The following is a 24,924-nucleotide window of genomic DNA, read 5'->3' as shown; positions in this document are numbered from 1 at the left end:
AATGGCTTGAAAAGGTCTTTGATTATATATTGTTGGCACCCACTCCAAAGTCATGTTGGCAGCTTGAATGTAGCCTTAGACTTGGACACAAATATGCTGAAACACATTTGATAGCACCAAATGCTTTTAGATATTTGCCAGTATTCATGCTGGGTTAAACCTTTTCTCCTCTTCAAACTGACAAGGATATAGCAGTTTGTGCTCTTATGGCACCATGGATTGATACAGTTCACTCTGATCAGAAAAGCAGAGATAAGCAGTATTCAGGCTTGATAAGCAAGCACAATTGCTGCTTGGAGAAATGGATGCATGGACATACATTTGCTCGAATTCAGGAAGTGTTAGGGCACCAGTGGCCAAGGCAGCGCTCTCGGTGAAGGCAAAGAAACTTCTGCTATCTGGCTTGCTCTGTTATTTCCCTGCTATTAAAAAGGATGGTAGATGTGAAAGAAGATTTTAGGGGCTTTAAACTTTGCTCCACGTTTTGGACAGCGTAATTGCAAAGCTGTATTTCAACAGCCTGAGAAAGGAAAGCTTCTCTGGCTATATGTCTATCTACTGTCTGGTTAAGAACCAGCCAAAGAAAATGTGGTTACCATAACAAGAAGCCATAACCTGATTCACTGCCCCATGATAGATCAAGACTGAGAAAGTTCTAATTTTTGTGTGTCCCATTATGGGATTTATTGAGCTTCAGCTGAGCCCTGAATTGGTATTTTAGGCTACATAAAAATGTCATTTCGGTTTGCATTCGCCTGAAATAACTTATTTTATCGTGAGCTGGTTCGTAGGTCATCTGTGTGAAGAGGCATCCATAAATCTGTCACAACTTATGATGGATTCTTATTAATGTGTTTTTTGAAGCAAATAAATAGCTTTTAAATCTGTTCTTGGAAGCATTGCATGCTCTTGTCTGAACTTTTGACTGCTAATTAGTCATTACTGTTAAATTGCTTAGGATTTTCAGGTTTCCAGACAAATATGAAATATGGATTTGGTTGTTCAACTAAACTGCTAGTCCCTTTTGCCCGCTACAGGTCAGTGAAGACTGGGAGAAGTCATTATTCTGTACTCTTTGCTCTTGGTTTTTATCTTGCACTCTCCAAGCTATGCTTTCCTTATGACTGGGTAAAAGGGATGGTAACCAGTGTGATTTTTGCAGCAATGATTAGAAGAAATGAGTCAGTGCCTTCAGAAATGCACACATGTTGTAACTGAGAAACTGAGAAATTGCTACTACTCTCCAAATAGTGTTAGATAAGAGTGAAGATGCTGAAATGCAAGAATGAAAGATTTCATTGCTAGATGTCTGCTAAATATATAGATTCACAGATGCCTCTGAAGTGGCACTATTACCAATAGAGTGGGTTTTGGTAGATATGGCATAAAAATGAAAAAACTATCCTTCCACGAACCAGTTGACTTTGGGTAGTGTACAGGGTAAGATACCAAACTATTCTATTCTATTTCCTTCTTCCTTTTTATTTTCATTAACTTATTTGCGGGAGACACAAATGTTTGCACAGAATGCTTTACTGGTGGGGTGAGAAACCAGAGCTGCGTGTTCAGGTGTGCAGCATCAGTTTATCTAGGACCGTGCAGTAGATTCTTTTTGGTATGAGAACACGAGTATGTTGCAGAGACCAAGGATCATGCTTCATTTTGAAGAGTGGAGCTGCAGGAACTGTAGATGGCAGATACCCGGTCTTGGAGCATGATGTATTAGAGCTTACAACAGAAATGATCACTTAAGAGAAGGTTGCATGAGACCTCTGTGCCTACAAAGGATCCTACAAGGATGCTGGGGAGGGACTCTTCATCAGGCACTGCAGTGATAGGACAAGGGGTGATGGGTTCAAACTTAAACAGGGAGATTCAGGTTGGAGATAAGGAAGAAGTTCTTTACTGTGAGGGTGCTGAGGCACTGGCACAGGTTGTTCAGAGAAGCTGTGGCTGCCCCATGACTGGCAGTGTTCAGAGCCAGGTTGCACAGAGCCTTGGGTGACATGGTGTAGTGTGAGGCAGCCCTGCCCATGGCAAGGGGTCTGAACTGGTTGATCTTAAGGTCCTTTGCAACCCAAACCAGTCTGTGATTCTGTGATCCTAAGATAGTCAGCATTATTGTTTCCTTGAAGTAGTGATACATGGAGAAGGCAGGAGGAGTGTAGTTTATTCATGCACTGTAGGTGAGGTGTGTTATGTTACGCCATGCTCTGCCACCCATTAAACTAGCATTAGCAACTGCCCTCAGCTGTAGTGAGCTGGATGAGCCTACAGGATAAGTATGGATAGTATTCAATCCTGCACGCTAGAATGATTTACGGAGTTAAACATCCTTGGTGACCAGTAACAAAGAAGGAGACATAAGAAATCGGTAATTTTTAAAAAATCATTTAAAACTGAATTTTAAATTCTCTTTGAAATTCAAACAAATCTCAGTTTAGTCTAGTGAAGGCGGCTCACATGGGAGTGGGTTTATGAGAAGTAGACTGTAGGAGGGTACTAGATCACTATTTCTTGGCGATCTCTTAGAAGTTTGTAAAAATGCATTTTGTAGGGATTTGTTCTTTTCTGAGAGTCTTGCTATATATTGATAAAACCACAGCAAATTATGATGCAGAAAGATTACTATAATTCAATAATGGGTGATTTTTTTTTTTTTCTTTGTAAAAGGGTATGATTTGTAGGGAAAGGAACTAGCTATTATGAGAGCCACCGAAATAGCTGGAAAAACAGATAAGCTTTTTGGGCATAGCTGAGGAAGGCCTCATTTACCCAAAACACTGTTGATTTGGGGTTTTTTTGGTTGTATCCAATATTCTACTCAAAGGCATTTTGCTTTCCTATGATTTTATCCCTATTTTGATGTTCTACTATTCTAAATATAAAAGAATATATGTATGATTATATTAGGCCTCTCTGAAATGTTTGAACCATCTTGCAGATACTGAGACTCATGTCTCCATTCTCATAAAAAAGCATTTTAAAGTCTTTATTGTTCTTTCTTAACTTTTAAAATGAGATTATCCATAATGATATGCTGCTGGATCAGCATATAATATCTAGAATATCAGAACTGACAGAGGAAATGTAAAAGACCTGTCTGTGCTACTTCTCCCCCCTTTTTGTTTTATAAGTGATATTTAGAGCACCTCAGCCTTAGTGGTTGTCTAAGGTTTCTGAGTGGCAACTTGGAGACTAATCAGAAATAATAATTCTTTCCATAATATAATGAAGATGCCAAATTTAGAATAAATGCTTTTAGAAATATGATTCATAAAAAGGTAATAAAGCAGTCAAGATTATTTGATGAGCAAAAAAATAATTTGTAATACATTGGTTTCCACGATAAAAACATTCCTTCTCCACTCTCTGGTTGGTTGAAGAAGTCCTGTCCGGTGTTCTGCAGCCATCAAAGGGCTGTAAAGGTGGGAATCAAAGAAACGTGAGGACTTTCCCCTAGAACTAGCATTAAAACAGAGAATGACAATATGATGGGACCCATATTCAGTCTCATTAGCATCAAGAAGCTCTGTGTTTGACCTTGAGAGAAACCAGCCCATCATGTTTGAGTGGGTAGCTTTGTGCTGCAGTGCTTCGTGAGCCCTGTGTTTTACAGATGTGCAAATGCATAAGCATATATGGATATATAATGTTAACCATCATGATAGCACCTACCTCTGATGATGGGATAGAGTAATGAAGTATTGCAAGCTGTTGGAAGACGTGAAAGATTACCAGATGCTTGTTAGAACAGCATGTTTCATCCTCTCATGCAGAGAGAGGATGGGAACTTCAACTGCAGTCGTCTGTGAAAATGCTCCCACAGAGATCTGCTTATTAACTAACACCAAAAAAGATCATAGCAGGAGAAACTGAGAAAGCAGCTGGAATGGTGAATGCTTTATTGATGAGGGACCACTGGACACAGAATAGTGCCAAGTGTGCTCAGGCTCTGGTGATGTTATCAGTCTCCCTGGCATATGGCCTTTGGAGGAATTGTATAGAAGAGACACCTACCACAAGCGTTAAAGCTGGGATGTTCCTCTGAGTTTTCTGGCAGCCCAAGTGGGTGTTTTTCATCCTGTGCTGGCTGCTTTCTCCAGCACTCTTTCCTTCTTGCCCCATCTTTTTATAACATCCTTTTTATCTCAGGTTCATCTACACCCGCCTTTCTTGTCTCCTTTTTCGTCTGTCCTCTCTCTGAACTCACCTGGAAAAATAACTACAGAACTAACAGAACATCTTGCCAGGGAAGGCTACAGCCTGCATCTCTTTGAGGAAGGGGCTTTGAGACAGCAAGTGGCACCATTTGGAGCTGCTGCTTCATATCACAAAGTGTTTTAAAAACTTTGGGTTTGGGCCAGTCCAATTATGAGCCCTCAGTAATGTATCTGTCACATAATATATTCAATATGGCATTATCATTAGCACTATAGCTATGTTGTGGTTTAAACCCAGCTGACAACTCAGAACCACACAGCTGCTTGCTCACTGCCCTCCTTCCTTCTTCCTCTGATCCCGGAAGCATGGGGAGGAGAATCAAAAGAATGTAACTCCCATAGGTTGAGATAAGAGCAGTCCAGTAACTAAGATGTAACACAAACCACTGCTGCTACCACCAATAATAACGATAAGGGAAATAACAAGGGAAGAGAACACAACCGCTCACCACCCGCTGACCGGTAGCCAGCCCAACCTGAGCAGTGACTTAGCCCTTCAGAGTAACTCCCCCCAGTTTGTATACCGGGCATGATGTGCTATGGTATGGAATACCCCTTTGGCCAGTCTGGGTCAGGTGTCCTCTCTCTGCTTCCTCCTGTCTTCCCCTCCTCCCTGGCAGAGCATGAGACTCAGAAAGTCCTTGGTCAGAGTAAACATTACTGAGCAACAACCAAAAACATTGGTGTTATCAGCGCTGTTCCCAGGCTGAAAGTCAAAAACACAGCACTGCACCAGCTACTAAGAAGGAGGAAAAAATGACTGCTACTGCTGAACCCAGGGCAAGCTAAATACTAAATAACGAAGACATTTCTAGAGAAATTAAAATCTGAAGGTTCCCCAGAGAAAAGCAGACTTGACAGTAGTGATGCATAGAGCTACTAAATCTAAACATGAGCCAGATAGGATCGTATCCAACCATGAAAATTTAAACAGAATGCATGTGGGATATGGGGTAGCTGAAAGGCTAGGTCCTGAGCTTACAGACACCTTGTGTATGCCTCACTTCTGGGGAGCATGAGGAGGTTCTCTGTGGGTCACACCTTGGAGAACTCATGTGGAAAGGGATGATTAGGTGGCTGGGAGAAGACAAGACATGCCTGGTGTTACAGCTGGACTCGGTATTTGTGAGTTCAGTGAGGTCTAACCCCAGAATTTTCCACTCTTCTGGTTTGGGTCTGTGGTAGAGGCGCATGTCTGCAGTCATGACATTTTGTGCGTCCTGTGAAGCACTCTTTGGTAATACTAATGGAAATCAATTTAAATACACTGGGAACAAACAGTATTAAGAGTTTTCCTTCAATCTGGGGAATACCACCGGGTTCTAGTGTAGAGCTAGTTAACCTCTGGGTTACTTGGTGATATATTCTTTAATATTTCTTCAAATCTGTGCCATTCTAGTTTTATCTTTTACAAATCAGACTCTGATGAGTTTATTTGGCAGAGAGGACTTGAGCAGCAACCAATCTTTCTCCTTTTATATGCACATCAAAATGTTATTTTTCATGGTAATCGTATTTTTCTATCGACTCACTGGCTTTCAACCTCATTAAAGCGTGTAAGTTCAGCAAGCTTGTACTTCACCAATGGCTCACTTGCTACCACACTCACTGTATTTTGGACACTTCCCACTGCAGTCAAGGGAGGTGATTCTGCTCCTTTCCTCTGCTCTGGTGACACCCCAGCTGCGGTCCTGCATCCCACTCTGGAGTCCTCAGTGCAAGAAGGACACAGACCTTTTGGAGAGGGTACAGAGGAGGGACATAAAAATGACCAGAGGGTTGGAGCACCTCTGCTATGAGGAATGGCTGAGAGAGTTGGGGTTGCTCAGCCTGGAGAAGAGAAGGCTCTGGGGAGATCTTCTTGTGGCCTTTCAGCTCTTAAGAGGGACCTATAAGAAAGATGGGAAGAGACTCTTTAGCAGGGCCTGAAGAGACAGGATGAGGGGTGATGATTTTAAACTAAAAGAGGGGAGATTCAGGCTGGATGTGAGTCCAACCTAGTAAGGTACTTCTGCACTGAGTTTTAGGGGTTTTCTTTTACCTGTTCTAACAGTGGAACAATTTAGTTCCTGGTACCTGTATTGTAGGGCAGCTGCAGGTGTTCCCATAACTTACCTCAGCTTGCTCAGAGCTAATGGGATTAAACTAACTTAATTGGAAGGATATGTCTTGTATTAAAGGATATAAAGATTTCCTGGGATTTGGCTACAATACCATGGCTCAGCCATGTGGTAGGAAGAACAGAATCTGCATACAGTAAATTTCTTTATAACTGCACAAGTAACGTATGATTAAAGTATAATGTATGTTTGAGCATACATTTACACGTATGTATTTGCATCAAGGTATTTTAAATATATATATGTTAGCATCTCTACAAGCAGTGTATGGCTTTCCCTTTTAATAGTCATTTATTATTCCCACCTCTAGAGTATGTTAACTTTCTATTCATGCAGAAATTTCTCTTCAAATCAATGCAAAGAGGAGAGCAGCTGTGCGGAATCATTCATATATATATATATATATATATGTACTGTGTGCCTAAGATCTCCTTCTGGGTGTTGAGTGTTACTTCACATGTAGCTTGTATACCTTGGTAATTGCTGTATAATATCCAATGAACATCTTTGTCTCTGAGATGCAAAGATACAAATGATCCCCTGAACCAGCATGGTTTAAAACCTCTGGTGTCTGCAGTTCTGCTCTGAACTGGGGTAAAAGGTGGTTTCAGAGCCAAATGGCTGCACCAAGGCTGTGACCCACTATCTTGTGGCATTGTGGTGACACCTTTGGTCATCTCCTCTCTGCCCTGCTACTTCCCTACCTGGTGGGAAGGGGCCTGCAGCACTTGGTGCTCTTTGTGAAGCTCTTAACTGACAGGTAACCTTGACCTGTCTGGAGACTTTTGGTTTGGGAGATAGCAAGAGTGATCTTGGATGAGTATCATCAGTCCCTTTGAGAATAGTGCAGTTTTATGTAACATCTCTAAGGGATTTTGCAGGGATTTTTGGAGCCCTGAGCAGTGTTCTAGCTCATGCGGCTGTAATCTCTGGTAGAAAAACTAAATAGTAGTATCTTTTGTTAAGATACTGTCTTAGGAACTTCGGTGCTGTGCTCAGAGCCTCTGGCTCACTTCTGGATCCTGGTCTCATTTCTGGTCAGAGACATTTTAATGGAGGTAAATTCTGAAGGGTTTAGGATTTTGTCAACCTTCTCTGAAGGGGGGATTGTGAAAGGAGTGTGGGAGCAAATAAAAGAAAGATAATTCAGGAACTGGGTGAAAAAACCCTGCCTTTTCTTGTTGTTTTTTTTTTCCTGCTGTTCTCTTTTGTTTCCAGCCTCCTCAGCCACGACATCTCGTGTCACTTGGCTAAAAGATGCGATTCCCTTCGTGTTAGGAGATAAAGCAGCACAGGGGTAGTGGTAGCTGAAGCCAGAAACAGTTATGTGGGTAGTAAAATCCAGGGACAAGGTGACCTGTCCTTTGTGCCTCCTTAGCAATACAGCAGGGGGGGGGAAAGGACACCCTCATGCAGCTTCCCTAAAGAAAAGGAGTTAGCAGTGTGTCTGGTTTTCTGTTTGTGCATAAGCAGCATAAAGGTGTTGTAAATAGATGATTTAGTTCAGCAGAGAGCTTTTAGAAGACGTTGCATTATCGTCTATAGTTTTAAATTCATTACACAACTGCCCAAAGGACAGGGTATATAACTAATGTTCATACATATTGCAAGGAGGTGTTTGTTCTCAAGTCAGCTTGAGAGGGCTAGGGGTTGAAAGGAGTCAGATAGTAAAACGAAAGCAGTAACCCCTTTGAGAAATGTACATCTTTGTCCACTCTTTAAAATTTGATTTGAACCTCCTTCCTTCTTATATCACTCACCCAATTTCTCCCAGCCTTCCACTGTTTTTACAGGCAGGCCTGCATCTGACAGTACTGATGCTAAATAAGAAATAGATGCTGCCCTGTGTAAAGGTAATACAATGACTGGAGAATCTTCTGGTTTGGAGGATATTTTTCTGTGGAATCCTCTATTTTCCTAGCTTAAGTTGTTCAATTGAGTGTTAAGTTTGTGTGGTAGTTTCTAGATTCTCAGTTCATCAAAATCAGTGCTGTAGGAAAGACTGGTTGGGCACCAGATATTTATTAGTACAGGGCTGTGTGACACAGCTGTAGTACACAGTGCAGTTTTCAGCTGAAGAGGGCTTCTCTGCAAGCTCTATGCCAGCTTCTGTGCCAGCTTTTGTTGAACACAGATTGTGTTTCTCCACTGCAGACATTGGATTTATAATTTTTCCTTTTCCCCAGTTCTACTGATATATGAAAATTAACATCTGGAGGCTGTTTTTCAGGATAGAAAAAGCAGCATCAAGAGGCTTAGTCCTCTGCAGTAGGATGTTTTTTAAATGGGGAAAGAACTGTGGTATTAGAGCCAGTTACTCTCTGTAGCAGTGAATAAATTTATTTCCAGTTCACAGTATGTTCTTTGCCTGAGGAAGAATTGGGAGGGGCATTACCTGTTTTGAGAGAGAACCATTTGAACTATATCTTTAACTAACTTTAGTTTGCAATATACAGCTGAAAGTAGATGAAGACTAAATCGAACGTAGATTATTTGTCTAGAGATCTGTGGAGATTTTTTTTGTACCATTCTTCCATCTGGTTTCCATTTTTAATTGGCAAAAATCTTCTCCAGATAAGGAAGGTGATTCATGTGTTTCATGATCAGCATTTTATGATGTCCAAGTGCTTAAGCATCTCATTGGATTCAATAACCTGAAATCTGACTTCTGGAACTCGGAGTACATGTTTTCTTGATGGTTGCTATGGACCCATGTTGAGAATTCTATTCTGATTTTTAAGCTTTGATTCCTCCTTTTTTCACTTCAAGAGATGTAAGACTGGCTCTTTGTATACAAGCTAATGATTTGCTCTCTTTTCCTTATTGTCTGCATGTATTTCTAAGTTGTATGTGTGGATCCTGAAAGCAAAAGTGTTTGAAGTTCTTTATATCCTTTTTGGAAGGGCATTTCTTCTTTACTGAAACACACTAATATGCATTCATTAAAATAACTTACTGTATTTCTGGAACACTTTGATTTAGTATGAGCTAATGTCTGGAGCAATTTTCTTGAAGTGAGTAACAAGAGGAAAGGAATAGGGTACTATTATGTGGAGTTTTAGTATATTCCCTGTGTTTTCTGGGTATGGCTGCATGGAAATCCTATGTCTACTTAGTTTCATTATGGCTATTCCAGTTAGAGATAGCTTTGGATCATTCAGCTCTGCTTCTGTGAATTCCTCCAGAAGTCATAAAAAAACCCATTTGAATCTATTAGAAAAATGCATTTGGGAACAGTATTTCTTTTGAGAATAAGTTTAATCTGTAGGCATTTGCATAAGTTTTGAACAGAAATAAATGCTTAGTATCTGTCTTGGGTGATATGGTTTAGTGTGAGGTGTCCCTGCCCATGGCAGGGGGGGTGGAACTTGATGATCTTAAGGTCCTTTCCAACCCAAACTATTCTATGATTCTATGATTTCGACCCTTCTGAATTTCAGAACTAAGTATAAATTAAATAGAGAGTCTTGTTTAGAAAAAACATTTCTGGTCTGATTGTTTGTAGTTTTAATGTAAGTAATTCTGTAGTATTTAGCTTCCTAGTAACCTAAATTGCCAACAGTTCCATTTGGAATTAGTTTATTCATGTATACTTCTTGCAACATGGGACGTTCCCCTTTTTTGTTTGGAGGCAATACACTTCTGTTCTGCTCTGAATACTGAAGTACGACTTTAGATTGATTTCAGGAACTATAGTATGGAAAGCCCTTATGTCCTGGAGTTTCATGCTTTTGCTTGGAGCTAATACATGATGAAGTACAAAACCACGTGCAGTTAATTCTGAGATCTTATTTGGGGAGAGGAGAAATGTGGTGTGTAAGTTCTTTTGACTTCAACTTTAAGACCTGGAGTGCAGTAGGGATTTCATTAATGTCTTAGTAGGCATTGGAGTGCCTAAGGATACTTTTCTGGTGTGCACAGTTTTTAAAATGCCAGATAATGTAATGCTCAAGGCCAGGTTGGAAGGAGTCATGGGTGACGTGGTCTAGTGTGGGGCATCCCTGCCCACGGGGAGGGCTTTGGAACTGGATGATCTTAAGGTCTTTTCCAACCCAAACCATTCTGTGATTCTATGACAAATATTGTAACATTTGTACATGATTACTTGAAAGGAATCAAAAGACACTAATGAATCCCACTGAGTCTTTGAGAATGTGAATAGGCATATGTTAGCTTTCATCTGCTTGTGTGTAAACATAAAGAAATCATTCAATGGTTTGTTTTCTACCGAGAGTCAGAGCTACCTTGAAAAAACCCAAATGGCAACAAACAATTTGTTTCCTGGTTTTGTGCTGACGAATGAAGCTGTGACAATGCCAAACTGACGTAGATTGCTCTTACAAATGTTTCTGGTCCCAGAAAAGAAGTCCTGGTTAAAGCAAGCTAAAAAATGTTAGGCTTCAGTTTATGATAGATCAATTACTTGTTGCAAAATCAGTTGTTATAATCAGAGGATTATGGTGTTCCCTTGAATGAATGGTGTCCAGTAGAAGCAGAACCAAAGCCAAACCGAATGAATTTAAGCTTTGAGTTTTTAAGCCATTCACTGCTTTTCCAGTTATTGTCCCCATTAGCTTCCATTCTAGGAACCTGAGGAAAATGAGATCCTATTGCAGCTGGAGTTACAAAATGTTTTCAATAGCAATCTTTCCCTAATTCCATGTAAAGTAAGTATGGTATAGCTGTTATGCAGCCTTCTGCCAAATAGCTGTTATTTGCCCCCCAAAACTGAGGAAACTGTTTTGTAGCATTTGTCTTCTAACAGGCAGTTTTATATTCTTAGATATAAATGGAAATCTGGTGGGATTGTAGAGAGGTGTCATGAATAATACGCTTATGTTAACCTAGACTCAAAGTATCTGGGATATCACATTGTCCTATCAGGACGGTATGGGAAATAAGCACAAATACCTGTTCAGAATGGCAAGGCTTATAAACAACAACTTAGTAAACATTTGTGTGAACAAAAGCCATGTATGTAAATGTCAGATGTGTTTTAGAAGCCCAGAGGAACAGAAACCTGCTTCAACTCAACACCAGTTCAGGTCTTCAAAGACAGTTTATGAACGCTGCTGCAGATTACTTGTAAAAAAACCCAAATATATTAAGGCAATTATTTTCTGTGTGAAAGAGCAAAGTACAGTTAAAGGAAATGAGCGCAGATTTCGTTCTCTATACAGGACTTTTTTTTCCTGACATGTAGTTTAGGGAATATTAATTTCCATGCGTATTTATCGTTTCAAACTGGGTTGACTAGCAGAATTCACAACAGCTAAAACACTGGTTAAACTTTCCCTATAATCAAGGATGAGTCTGAGCTACAATTTGCTTATTTCTGGTAGTAATGAAGTAGTAATGACCTTTAGTGAGGCTAAGTAGTGCATGTTCTTTTCTGCAATGCATTTCAGGCTCCTGTAATAACAATAGGAAAATTAATATCAATATGTGCTATCTGCTAAAATACTATTAAAAGTATTCTCACCTCCACGTAACTCTTAGTTTTTAAAGTTGAATGAGGGCATGGGGTATACTTTAATGTAACTGTCCTTCTCATACAAGAATATTCCTATTTAAAAGTCACTAAGATTTAGTGGCCTTAGCTTGCGTAACTGCTGTGCTGTGCATACCTTTATATGCTTTCATTTTTTAAGGGAAGAGAAACTATTTTATTGAGGATCCAGTTTTCCTCATCTTTCAGTTCAAGCAGACCCCGTGCTTTTGTTGAAAAGGGAGCTGTTGCTTTTGCAAGATGCACTGACACTTAAGGAGAGACAGAGTCAAAACACAAATTGATGTTTCTGTGTTTTAAAACTGACATATGAGTGAAGATGCTTGTTCCAAGTAGGAGCTAGATCAAACCTACATCCATTAAGCCTAAAGCATTGATATTGAAAGACACCAATAAGCACTCCCTAAAGTATGTATTCTCTTCCCTTTTCTGTCTCCCATTTTTCTGTTTGGCAGTGGTAATGCAACCTGAACTTTTGTTTCTAATATCTTTCTGAGTCATCATTTGTTTTCATGTGGGCTGTTAGATCAAAGGATGGGGAAACCAAAGGGCTTGACCCTGTGGGTGTGAAATGCTTTCTGGTAGTTTAGATTGAAATGGGACAGCAGGATGATAGCCTCCAGGAGGATGTAAGGTTGGGGAATACCTGGAGGCCTTTTGGGAAGGCCAGGTAAGAGACAGGTTGTGCCTAATGCCGCACAGCCATGAGGGAGAGGAGCATTAAATGTGTGAGCCTGTGACCCGGGCTTTTTAGATGCCAAATTCTCAAGTTATTTTCCTTCTGAAATTTCACTTTGCTTAATAAATAGGGTTTCTACTCTTAGTTGTGTGCTTGGTCTGAGACTGTACTCTTGATTTCAGGAGACTGTATGTATTCTATAGTCCAGTCAAGCCTCAGATGTGTCTGTGGTCAGATGGCTTAGTCTACACTGATTTAGCTCTTTGTATACCAGCTCAGGACCACGAAGGGTAGGGCAAGAAGTGAAATAATGTTTGAGAAGTATGTATACATGTGGCTGAATTTTATACATTTTTTAATGTTTCCTTTCCCCCTGTGAACTGAAGTGCAAGATCACATAAATTCAAGACCGTTAACAGAAAGCTGTCCTCTGTTTCATGAAGTATTGCGGCATTTTTAATTTCTTTCTAAAAGATTCCTTTTACTTTGTGGCAGAAAAAGAAATCATAGTCCATGTTTTTCAGAGAGGCATGAAGGAAATGCTTGCTCATGATTTTGCTACTTGCTGAAACTCCTGCCCACTGTAAATCACATTGGCTTCTTTCAAAAGCAAACTGGGGAGGTCAACCCAAAAGCACAAAGTTTGGAATTAGTTTTGCACTGCCTGACAATTATTTTTTTAATGGCTTTAAAATACATACAGAGATGGTTTTATATCCCATTACTGCTCAGTTAGAAACCTTTGGTGAGAATCACAAACTTATCTTTATAAAATACTTGACTCTATACTTTTATAGAGGTCTTTAGACTGTTCTCTTTGCCAAAGAATCAGGTGAGAATCTCCAGAGCTCGGAGTGGCTTGGGTGAAGACATAGAGCTGAGGGTTAGTAGGATGCTCTTGAGCCAGAGTGCTCATCTTCCTCTGCCTCCTACTCAAGCACTCACTGCAGAGGAAAAACCCGCACACCTGCATAGATTTAAGTCCCTAAAGATTGAAAACTGTGGAAGTAAAAATGAATTCTTGCACCTCTGAAGGATTTTAAATATTTATTTTTTTTTTCAGTTTTGTAATTCCACTTTCTTCAATTGCTTTGGATAATGACATCATAACAAGAGATTTATTGATACATAATGTGAGATTCTGGGAAATTAAAGAGCTGGTGACAGCATGATTTCCAGGATTGATTTCTGCCACATCGTGCTGAAAATCAACTGAAAAACCTGTTAAGACTTTCATTTTCAGAAGTGTACATGCTTGTTCATCTTTGCAGGTGTATATGCCGGCAGAATGAGTGTGCTTTCAGATATTTAAATGTTACCTGAATAGAGATAAATTGAAATGTTTTTCCAAGTTAAGCATGTTACTTGCTTTGCTGAATCAGGAATATAGCACATAAGAAGCTAGAAGCTAAAATGTGAAGTCAGGAGTTATTTGTGCCTAGTGGTTCATTTTTTTGTCATTATAAGATTCTATGTTAGCCCTAATTGTAAAGGTTGCTCCAGGGGGGAAGAAAAGAGAAATAGGGGAATGACCTCACACTTTCAGATACTTGATGGTGAATCCCACAGGCAAAACCATCTCCTTTTCTTTTTAAGGAAAATAGTGCTATGAATGAAAATCTTCAGAGCTGTTTCTTGTAGGAGCTTGGTAGCATTCTAATCTTAACTCTTTTGATGAAATTGTGTTTCTTAACCTTCTGGTATAGATTAGGACTCACTGCATCAAGAGGCATTTTTATTAGTAATAAAATACTCAGCTATTTCACATCATGTGCAAAATAACGTGTGTGTATATACATATTTTCTCTTGAAGAGCTTCCTTCCTACCAGTCTTACTAAGATTAAGAGTTGTGTGCTTATATGTGCAAAGGAGGAGTTTCTCTTTCACAGCAGTCTCTGTGCCTCCCATTTCTCCTGGATTGCTGTCTCTTCTGCAGAATTCCTCTGCCTATTTCTGATTCAGGGTAAACGATCTGAATATATGGGATGTGTGTGTGGCTTATAATCAAGAATAGATATGGAACACAGGCAAAACTGAGGCAAAATATTTGTGTTTTTGAACACTGACCTGGTGAAAGGTCTCTTCAAGTGGAATAGGGTGCATGAAGAAAAGCTTAAAGCCACAAAGAGAGCTCTGGCTTACCTGATGTGTCATGGTACAATCACAGAATGATTTGGGTTGAAAGGGACCTTAAAGCTCATCCACCTTTAACTCCCTGCCACAGGCAGGGACACCTTCCACTAGAGCAGGTTGCTCCAAACCCCTGTGTCCAACCTGGCCTTGAACACTGCCAGGGATGGGACAGCCACAGCTCCTCTGGGCACCCTGTGCCAGCGCCTCAGCACCCTCACAGGGAAGAGCCTCTGCCTAAGAGCTCATCTCAGTCTCCCCTCTGGCAGGTTAAAGCCATTCCCCCTTGTCCTGCCCGTACAGGCTGTTGTCCAAAGCCCCTCTCCAGGTTTCCTGTAGCCCCTTTAGGAACTGGAGCTGCTCTAAGGTCTCCCCAAAGGCTTCCCTTCTCCAGGCTGAACAAGCCCAGCTCTCTCAGGCTGGCTCCAGAGCAGAGGTGCTCTATCATACCTGCGTTCATTTTGGTCAGTTGCATCAGCTTAACATGATGTGATTCTGCTGATTGTAGGATTATGGGATTTTTAGGTTTTGTTTTGAATCTGTAACTTCACTGAAACCAGGGTGAATTTACAGAATACCTGTGCTGGCACAGTACATGTTTCATGAGAAACTGGATGTCCTCACCTCTGGGAATAACATTGCTCCTCAGGAGAAAAGGCAAATGCTGGTGAGTTGACATTTCAGCTGTTCACCAATCAGTTGTTGCTGTAAATCCACCGTAGTTTTAATTTGCTAACACAGAAGCATGTTCCGGCAGGGTAGTTTTTAACTCTGCTGGAAAGCATATGGACTGCTTTGTATTGGGGATTGAGAGGCCAGGAAGAGCTTGCTTTACCCAACACCAAGAATTGCTTTACTTGTAAATAAAAAATGAAACCTGTTTCTTCAATTACCTATAGGGAACAAGAAGGAAAGGTAATAAAAGAAAGCCTCCAATCTCAGAGGGAAGTGAACAGGAATCTGACGTCCACTGAAGCTGCAGCATCAGAAAAAAATTGTTCATAGAGTGTTTTTGTCAGTACATCTAAACTTGACATTTCTCATTTTTCTGTGGATCATTTGGATCTTAGAATAGCTTGGGTTGAAGGGACTTTCAAAGCTCATCTAGTCTAAGCCCCTGCAACGAGTAGGGACATCAACTAGGTCAGGTTGCCCAGAACCACATCCAGCTTGTCCTTGAATGTCTCTAGGGATGATGCATCCACCACCTCTCTGTGCAACCTGTGCCAGTGTTTTACCAGCCTCATCTTGGAGAATTTTTACTTGCATCCAGCCTGAACCTCCCCTCTTTTAGTTTAAAATCATCACCTCTCATCCTATTGCAACAGGCCCTGCTAAAGAGTCTCGCCCCATCTTTTAAGGAAGGCCCCTTTCAAGAACTGAGACGGCAATAAGATCCTCCTGGAGTCTTCTCTTCTCCAGGCTGAAGAACCCCAGCTCTTTCAGCTGTTCCTCATAGCAGGGATGCTCCACCCATCTTATCATTTCTGTAGCCTTCTCTGTACCCTCTCCAACAGGTCCATGTCCTTCCTGTACTGAGCACTCCAGAGCCAGATGCAGGACTGCAGGTGGGATCTCCTAAGAGCAGAGTAGAGGGGCAGGATCCCCCCCTTGATCTTCTGGCCATGATCCTTTGGATGCAGCCCAAGATACGACTGGCCTTCTGGGCTGCAAGAAGACACTGGTGGTTTATGTCCAATCTTTCATCCACCAGTACCCCCAAGCCCTTCTCTTTAGGGCTACTCTCAGTCCCTTCATCCCCCAGCCTGGATTGATACTGAAGGCTGCCTCAACCCAGGTACAGGACTTTGCACTTGACCTTGTAAATTATTCATTACTTTTGATGCAGAACGAGTGTCAGTTTGTCACATTTGTTAAGTATTTACACGTGGTAAGAATACATAGGTAGTATGAGTTTCACTATATTGTGGACTATTCTCTTTTTACTTTAACGTACATTATGTTTTTGCTGGCTGTGTTAGCCAGGCATCTTGCTCCCATGGAGCAATCTCACTTAAAGGAAGAAAGCAAGTGGGAGTTTTGGGGTTTTGGTGCTGATTCAATTTTGCTAGAATAAGAATTAGAGGTAAAATGGATATAAGCAATAACAACAGAAAGAAGTAATTGAAAAAGGGGCATAAGTCCTACTGCTGATGAGAAGTAGATACCTGTCACTGAGCAAAGTGACAGCTGAATGAAATGAGGAACCTGTACTGGGAGGCAGAGCTATCTGAATTCATGTTTAAACTTTAAAAGTCTTTTAACAGCTGTTACCCAGTTTCTTGAGAAATTGCCTTAGCAACTGAATGTGAGTTACTGAATATTGCGACAGCTTCTATATCCAGACAGAGACTTTCCTTCTAATGCTCCTTCACCTCTTCAGCACAGCACTTTGACTTGAAGAAAACTTACTTTTTATGAATATTTATAGCCTGTTCTTTTAAAAGAAGTTTTATTGATTTGTGACTACTGCTCCCACAGAAGTTGGATGAAAAGAAACCACTGAAAAGAGATCAGCCTTTGTCTCGTCAATTCTTGAATATTCCACGTTTAATTAATGTCAGCCTAGGTTTTCTTGTTATTATTCATAGTTGGAAAAAGAAAATTATTGGAAATTCAGAGGGTTTTTTAATATAATATTTTTCAGGCTTGAGCCAGAACATTATAACCTTCAAAATACTATATGGACATTGCTGTGACACCGAATTAAGAGTTAGTGCTGAAAATCAGAATTCCGTATGTTAGATTCCAGATAATACCAAAGGGAGAGCTGTGCTAAGCAATGATATTAAGTAAACAGCAGTAGAATCATAGAATAGTTAGGGTTGGAAAGCACTTTAAGATCATTTAGCTCCTGCCGTGGGCATGAACACCTCACACTACACCATGTCACTCAAGACTCCATCCAGCCTGGCTTTGAACACTGCCAGGGATGGAGCACTTACCACTTGCTTGGGCAACCTGTTCCAGTGCCTCACCAACTTCTTCCTTATATTCAACCTAAAGTTCCCCTGTTTAAGTTTGAACCCATCACCCCTTTTCCTATCACTACACTCTCTAGTGAAGAGCCCCAGATGAAGTCATTAAGAACCTCAGCCTTCTCTAAATCCAGGGTAGCCAGTTCTCCTAATAGCTTTCGGAGAGGGCCCACATTGTCCCTAGTCTCTTTTATTTGCTATGTACCTGTAGAAACCCTTCCTGTTATCTTTCGCATTCCTTGCCAGATTTAATTCTAACTGGGCCTTAGCTTCCCAGGCAATATCCCTGTATTCTTCCCAGACTGCCTGTCCTTGTTTTCACCATTTCTAAGCTTCTTTTATCCCCTCTAAGTTTCCTCAGCAGCTCTTTATCCATTCATGGAGGTCTCCTGCCCCTCCTGCTGCATTTCCTTCTAGTCAGGATGCAACACTCCTGAGTTGTAGCAGGTGATCCTTGAATACCAACCAACAACCTTGAGTCCCCCTGCCCTCTAGGGCTAAATCCCATGGAACCTTACTAAGCAGGTTCCTGAAGAGGCCAAAGTCTGCTCTTTTGAAGTCCAGGGCAGTGAGCTTGCTGCACGCTCTTCTCACTGGCCTGAGGATCTCGAACTCGACCATCTTGTGATCGCTGCATCCAAGGCTGCCCTGGAGCATCACATTTCCAATGAGCCCTTCCCTGTTGGTGAGCATGAGGTCAGGTATGGCACCTCTCCTTGTCGGCTCCTCTTTTACTTTCAAGAGGAAGTTCTCTTCCCCACAATCGAGGAACCTCCTGGATTGCTTGTACTGGGCCGTACCATCCCTCCAACAGATATCAGGAATCAGGATGGTTGAAATCCCCCCTGCGAGTGTGAGGCTGCTCCTATCTGTCTATAGAGGATGAACACATGTGTGTTTTAGCATTTCTGCAGTGCATGCAGAGATTTCCCATAGCCAGTATGGGTACATATACTGCCTTTTTATTCAATAATTTTATACAGACCATTATTTATGCTAAAAGGGGTGTTTGTCTATGAATAAGTACATATTTTTTGCCTTGGCACTTATGGGCAGGCATGTATATAAATGCTGACCTCCTGACCCAAAGTGGCAATCCAAAGGGAAAAACCATCTTAACAACTAGAAATTCAGCAAGGTACCTTTCATAAAGATTCCATCAGATAGTTCCACAAGGCCTGGAAAAAACATATTTTGATATTTTAAAAGTCCATTTCACATTCAGTATCAAAACGCATGTATTCCCTTTGAAAGGGTAGTCACTGTAATTGAGCTGCCTAATCCGGGTGGATGTGAACCTGCGGCAGTGCTGCCACCAGTTACACACAGCATCTGATGGCTGAAGCCAGGGGCATGGAGCTGTTTCACCCGGCTCTGGCCTCATGGGATTCAGCAGCCAGGAGCTGAGCCTTTCCTCTGAGCCTCTACAATCCGCTTAGTATCAAGTTTCTCTAATCCATTTTCATGTAATTAAGGGTGTGCTTGTTCACCAAATTATTCATCTTTCAGTATTGATCTGCTCCATCAATTGACCACATATCCAACCCTACAGCCAGGAGCAGTTTCTCATCTCTCAAAACATGACATTGTTTTGCTATAATTTTCACGTTGTTTGCTGTCTGATGAATGATGTCTTGTGTAATCTGCAACATGTCAAAAACAATGGGAAAACATTTACTGGTATTTGAATTTACATCTTCTTGTTTGGAAAGAAAATGCTTCAAACCTTCCCCAGACCTTTCAAGCCCACTCAAGCTATTTGATATAAATGAATCATAAGTGGTGACACTCTTTTCCAGTCAATTTTGCAAGTAAAATTTAGTCTTAGAACTCTCAAAAGCACCTATAATCTCTCACATGAGAAATACTTAATTGTAGCCAGCTTGTTTCAGCAGATGCCCTGCTTTGTCTAGGAATTCTCTGTGAAAAACATTGATTTGGAGTCTTTATTCTTCAAACTCCACTTTGAAAGCATGGATCTAAAAGACCTTTCTGAAAGACTGAGATACTGGTTAACTAAAAAGCAAAGGGATCTTTTTCTCTGCTTAAACCAGAGATTTCCTTAATTATTAAGCTTCCTTTTTATGAAGGTTTGAATGCAAAGAACCTCATCTGAACAGGAATGTCTTATCAATTGCAGGAAAAATTCTAGCATTTCAAACTTTTCCACATTTGCAATAGGAACTATTGTTTGTCATGGACACCCCCCTCCCCAAAACTTCAAACATATGTCGTTTTGCTCAAAAGCAGTACTATATATGTAGTTATAAAAGTTACTAATTTCTGCTTGATAGCAAATCCACTTCAAATGAGTAAGTTACACTTTCATCCTCAAATCTGTCAGAAAACAAGACATGTAAATAAGACAAAATAATCCTATACAGTGTTATTTTCTGGGTTATGTGTGTGGTTTTGTTTGTTTTCATTTAGCATATCCTTTCTTCTGTCTATGGCCGACCAAAGGGAATGAGCTTCTCTTTGTATCCAGTTTTCATCTCAAAGGCTCTAAGGGTTCTGGACATAAAACCATGCAATATGTTATTTTGTCAAATGGAACAATTAGTTACAACCTGCCTAAAATCTGCCTTTTGTTCTTAATTCACTCAGGGGTTACTGCAGATTCCTTCCAAAACGTATTTCTTGTTCACAGCTGCTGTCAGAGACAATGTATTTTGAATGCACAAAGTCCTTTGGGCAGTACTGGCATGCTAAGCATTTAGCAGGACATGAAAAGGATTTGGTGGCACTAGGAGGTAAATCATGCTCTTGGTAATGAAAGTGAAACGGGGAAGGCACTTTGGAGAAGTAGAGGCAGAAAGTGGCCTTGGGTGAAACTGATCTCATTGTGCAAATTAGGTTTTTATGCTTCATGCTTTCCATTGCAGGTAGCACTGGTTTAAAAGTCTTTCAGGGAAATTTGCTGAGAAATTTTGCAAGTTTAAACCTAGTGCTTCATGTCCATGTTCAGAACCAGGTGTATTGGTTGCAATGAAGAACCAACTGATTCTATCCCTTTAGCAGAAGTAGAGGAAGAGAAAAACTGCATGGGACTAGAAGGTGTGAAGAGCACTGGAGGTACTGAGGCTGCCTGTACAATTAGTGTGCACCATCCCCTCTAGGCAAGCAGCTCAGAGGGAGGGAAGTGCAATAGAGAGCATGGTGTGATGGAGCTGATGCCTCCAGGGCTTCTCAGTGAGCAAGGCTGTCATAGCCAGACTTTATGCCAGGCTCTGGAGCGGAAGTGGGAACTCTGAAGTGAGCATGCCATGCCACTGAGCTGCTGCAGTGGTGCCAGGAATTCCTGCCCTGCAGGTGGAAAGGAGCCGTGTGGTTTGCAGGGATAGGTGGTGGTATTCCTGTGGCCATGTGCTACTCTCCAAACACAGTGCCTGAAACAAAGTTTTCCTTGGGTTAAAATTAGAATTCCTCTATTTTTCCCCCTATTTTTGAAAAAGAAAGCAATAATACTGTTCTGAGATAAACCCCTCAGCAATTACATCAACCCTACGAAATATAAATGTTTCCTCTCCCATTGCATACATGATGGATGAGCTTTTCACTGGAGAAACCAAGAATAGGATGTAAGGACAATCTGTGTAACTTGGGAAGTAGGCTGTGGTGTATAGCAGCAGACTGTAATAAAGCATGACACTGTAGGAAGCATGACTAATGTGTGATGGAAAGCCCTTGGTAGATACAGTTCACTTAAGTACATGTCCTGTTATGAGAGTGCCTTGGTTTGTTATGTGCAGTGAGCATCTGGACAGAGAGAAGCTACTACCTGCTGGAGAAGGGTTATTTTATCCAGTGATGTGTGAGATCTTTTTGTAAAGTACAATTAATAATACAAAACCTTTGCTGCTTATGGAAGAGAATTCTTCATTTTTCAGGCTGGAAAGCAAGAATTTGTGAGTGTAGAAGTAAGGTACCATCCTTTTCCTGAGCCAAGATGCGACTGATTCAGGGAGGAGAATATATAGAGCTGAACATGAACTTCATGTCCTCATAGCAATCAGCAGCAGATGAGAAGTATGCTGCAGCAGCAGTTGTCTCTGTAATAGCTGTGGGATGCATGGAGAATGCCAATTTGCTTTATGAAGCTAACTGGGCAAAACTGCCTGCTTGGCGTGGGCTTCATGTGTTTCGTCACCATTAAGAGGCACTACTTTGAAGTGAATACAGTTCTTAACAAAAAGAAAAGAGGGGGGAGAGCAATTCCCAAATCCCCTGGTATGAGTTTTATAAACCTGGTGTATCCAGACCCCTGATTCTGAGCTGCATTAGGACCCCTCAGGAATTACACCCTGGAACTGTTCAAGCTCCTGCTGATGCATAAACAGGCATGTTTATGTAAACAGAGGAGCTTGTATCTGTTTGTCCCTTTTCGGTTGGCGATGAGCTACTTTTATTTGAAAACTCAAGGGTCTTTTCTGCTTGGTGCATAAAGGGACAGAGAAAACTCAGTGGAGCTGAAATTCCTGAATCGTAATGGTCAGTAATTTCAGGCCTGGGTTACAGAAGGATGTTGGGTTGGGCTGAAGGCACTGTGACATTTTTCCAGTTGCCAGAGTCAGGCTTTCTTTTTGTTGTATTAGGGCAGGGGAAACTTAAATTTGGAGGACTCCGCGACCTGTAACTGATGATATTTCCTCCACTTTTGTTCTTTTTGTTTAATTTGTCAGTGTTCATTAGTCATTATTTGGGAAAAATTCATACCAACTTCTTTAATTTCTGTAATCTAACTGAACTCTATCAACGTTGCATTTCTTGTTTAAACAACTGTTGAGGCAAAAGATATAGGCGTAAAATATATACTCAGTGTGATTCATTTTTATTTTAACACAGTTGAGTGAGGAGAAGCTTCTGTCTCCTCTGTACTGAAAGGAAGAAGGAGTTTTGAAAACAAGGCTTTGATGTAGTTTACATACAGGACAGCAGAACCAAAAACTGAGATTAGAAATTTCAGAAAGAAAGTCGATGTTAAACCAACATGTTCAAAAGAGTTTAATACCAATACTTAAATACCTAAGAGCTTCATTAAATGTGCTTTATGTTGTAGAAGGTTACAGTCACATTGTGCAAAAATACTAAGGTATTTTGGAAAGAAAACGACGTTGCAAGCTCTCAATAGAGATGATAAAATTTGTCCATCGGCTTTTTCACAGGAAAACTTGGTTTTCGTTGAATGATTTTTGTATAAATGAGAAGCACCTCATGCAAAGTTCAAGACACTAAACCAAATTTCTCCATTACTTGCTGAAATATTTTGCTTTTCATTTGCACTTATTTTTCTACCCAAAAAGCTTTTGTTTAATTTCTCTGTGGCAAATAAACCTTTTCCTGACAAGTTCTCCGTCTGACTGCCAGAAAAGTGAAACAGTGTCAAAAACGCTGGTGGGTTACTACTACTGCTTCCTCAAAGCACGAGTGATCCTTTGCAGGAGGAAAACTTTGGAATCAAAATGGAGCAGTGATGCTCATGAAATTTGTAGGGTTTTGCCTATGTGACCTTGGTAAAATCATTACTATAGCCATCCTGGGTGATGTGTTTCACAGATGCTGGGGCCTGTGCTCTTTGTATATCAGTTTCTCCATCTTAAATGGACCAGCAGCAATTGAGGTATCACTGGCATATCAAGCCAATGAATGTAAAATGATTTTACACTTTCAAATGGACAGGGCTGTAAACTGTTTCTCTAAGCTTTGTTTGGGACACTGAAAGAACCAAAGCCTTTAAGAATGAAGACTGAGCAGTCCTGCTTAGCCTAGAAATCCCTGTTATGAGGGGGTTGTTTTTTTCAGGCTACTTTTCTTTGAAACAGAGCACTTCTGAAGGAGAAGTATATCTTGTTTATCAGTGCTGAAGTGTTCCAATTACAAGCCCAGCAATAGGCATCTCCAGGTAGCAGGGGCTAAGGCATAGCTTAACCAATTGGTATTAACTACATGTAGTAGATGAGAAAAGCTGTCATTTATGAAACAAAACTCCCTGAGTTCTCCACAGTACACAACATACAAGTTGGTGAGTTGTGCAGCAGTTTAATTTGAGCTCAGAGAGGACTGTATGACCTACACTTTCCTTTCATTTTTCACAATGTTTGCTGTGCCCTATGGTTAACCTAATAGGACCTATTTCTTAACACTTATGCTCCTACAGAACATTTAATATGTGTAATGTAATATATGTAACTCCTTAAACATCTCAAGTTGTTTGTAATTTAGGCTTTGGAAACATCTCCCCATGCACGCAAGGTGGAAAGATATTCTGTATCATCTATGCCTTACTGGGAATTCCTCTGTTTGGGTTTCTGTTGGCTGGTGTTGGAGATCAACTAGGGACAATCTTTGGAAAAGGAATTGCCAAAGTAGAAGACACCTTTGTTGTGAGTATGCTGCCTGCCTCATTTGTTCTGCATGCTGCTGCTTGTTGTTCTGAAGTTAACAAATGAAAGTAAAAGTATGAAAACCAGGGTATAGCTGCTCATTGTGACCAGATGCATAGCAAAAGGTAGGAAGAACTTTGCAAAGTCTGACCATGCTATTGAACATCTCAGAGTTGGATGAAGCCAAATATTTTCTACAAGAAGTGTGGTTGGGAAGAGGAAGAAGATCCAAAATACTTTGGTTTGCCTTTATAGTACTCCTAAGCTTGGTGTAGTTCTTGCCTTTAAAGGTTTTCATGTAAGTCAATAGGAAATTGCTGACTCGGGGAGATGGAATACAGGAACTGCAGGGGTAATGTGGAAATTGCCTCTTTAATTCACAGAGGACATTTGGTGTTTGAGTCTAAAATCACAATTCTTAAAATCTCCGGTGCCATCACACTTAAGGAAAGCAGGCACCTACGTTTTGAGACTTACAGGTTGTAGGTGACTAAAGCTTTGGGCATTCACAGAAGCAGGACAGCCAGAGAGGAACAGAGCATGTTGGTGCCTCTCTGTATGGTCTCCTCACTAGGCTGTAGGATGCTCTACAGTTTAAGGTGTTTTCAGCCTCTGCTACTAAATGGCTTAACACAGCCTGGAGGTTCATGCTAATCTTTAATTATTCATGCAAAATGGCACAGCTTCAGTAGAGGCAGAGGCCTATCAAACAGACCAGAAGCTTGTGCAGATATTGATAAATCTCAGCCATAGCCTGTCCCTAGCAATCTTAAATGCCTTGAATTCTAGCAGAGGAACTTCATTTACTCAGTCTGTTTCACACAGAGAAAAGTTTATTAAGGTTGTATTTCACTAATGCAGTTATTAAAAATGTATTTACTGGAATTTTTGAAGCATAGAA

At 40.7% G+C, this 24,924-nt stretch overlaps 1 protein-coding gene across 4 annotated transcripts in view; it reads left to right on the top strand.

Annotated features, from left to right (window-relative positions):
• KCNK2 (potassium two pore domain channel subfamily K member 2) overlaps nucleotides 1-24,924 on the top strand; it is a 128,493-nt gene that overhangs the window by 76,159 nt on the left and 27,410 nt on the right. For all 4 annotated transcript variants that reach the window (XM_062637029.1, XM_062637033.1, XM_062637030.1 and 1 more), the window contains one exon: nucleotides 23,863-24,023. In XM_062637029.1, coding sequence (XP_062493013.1) covers nucleotides 23,863-24,023 — 161 coding nt within the window. The remainder of the gene's footprint in view (nucleotides 1-23,862; nucleotides 24,024-24,924) is intronic.

This window comes from Pezoporus occidentalis, unplaced genomic scaffold, assembly GCF_034315485.1.
Source record: "Pezoporus occidentalis ecotype Australia unplaced genomic scaffold, CSIRO_AGI_Poc_V1 ctg50, whole genome shotgun sequence".
Taxonomy (NCBI): Eukaryota; Metazoa; Chordata; class Aves; order Psittaciformes; family Psittacidae; genus Pezoporus; species Pezoporus occidentalis.
This window is presented reverse-complemented; position numbering and strand designations above follow the sequence as displayed.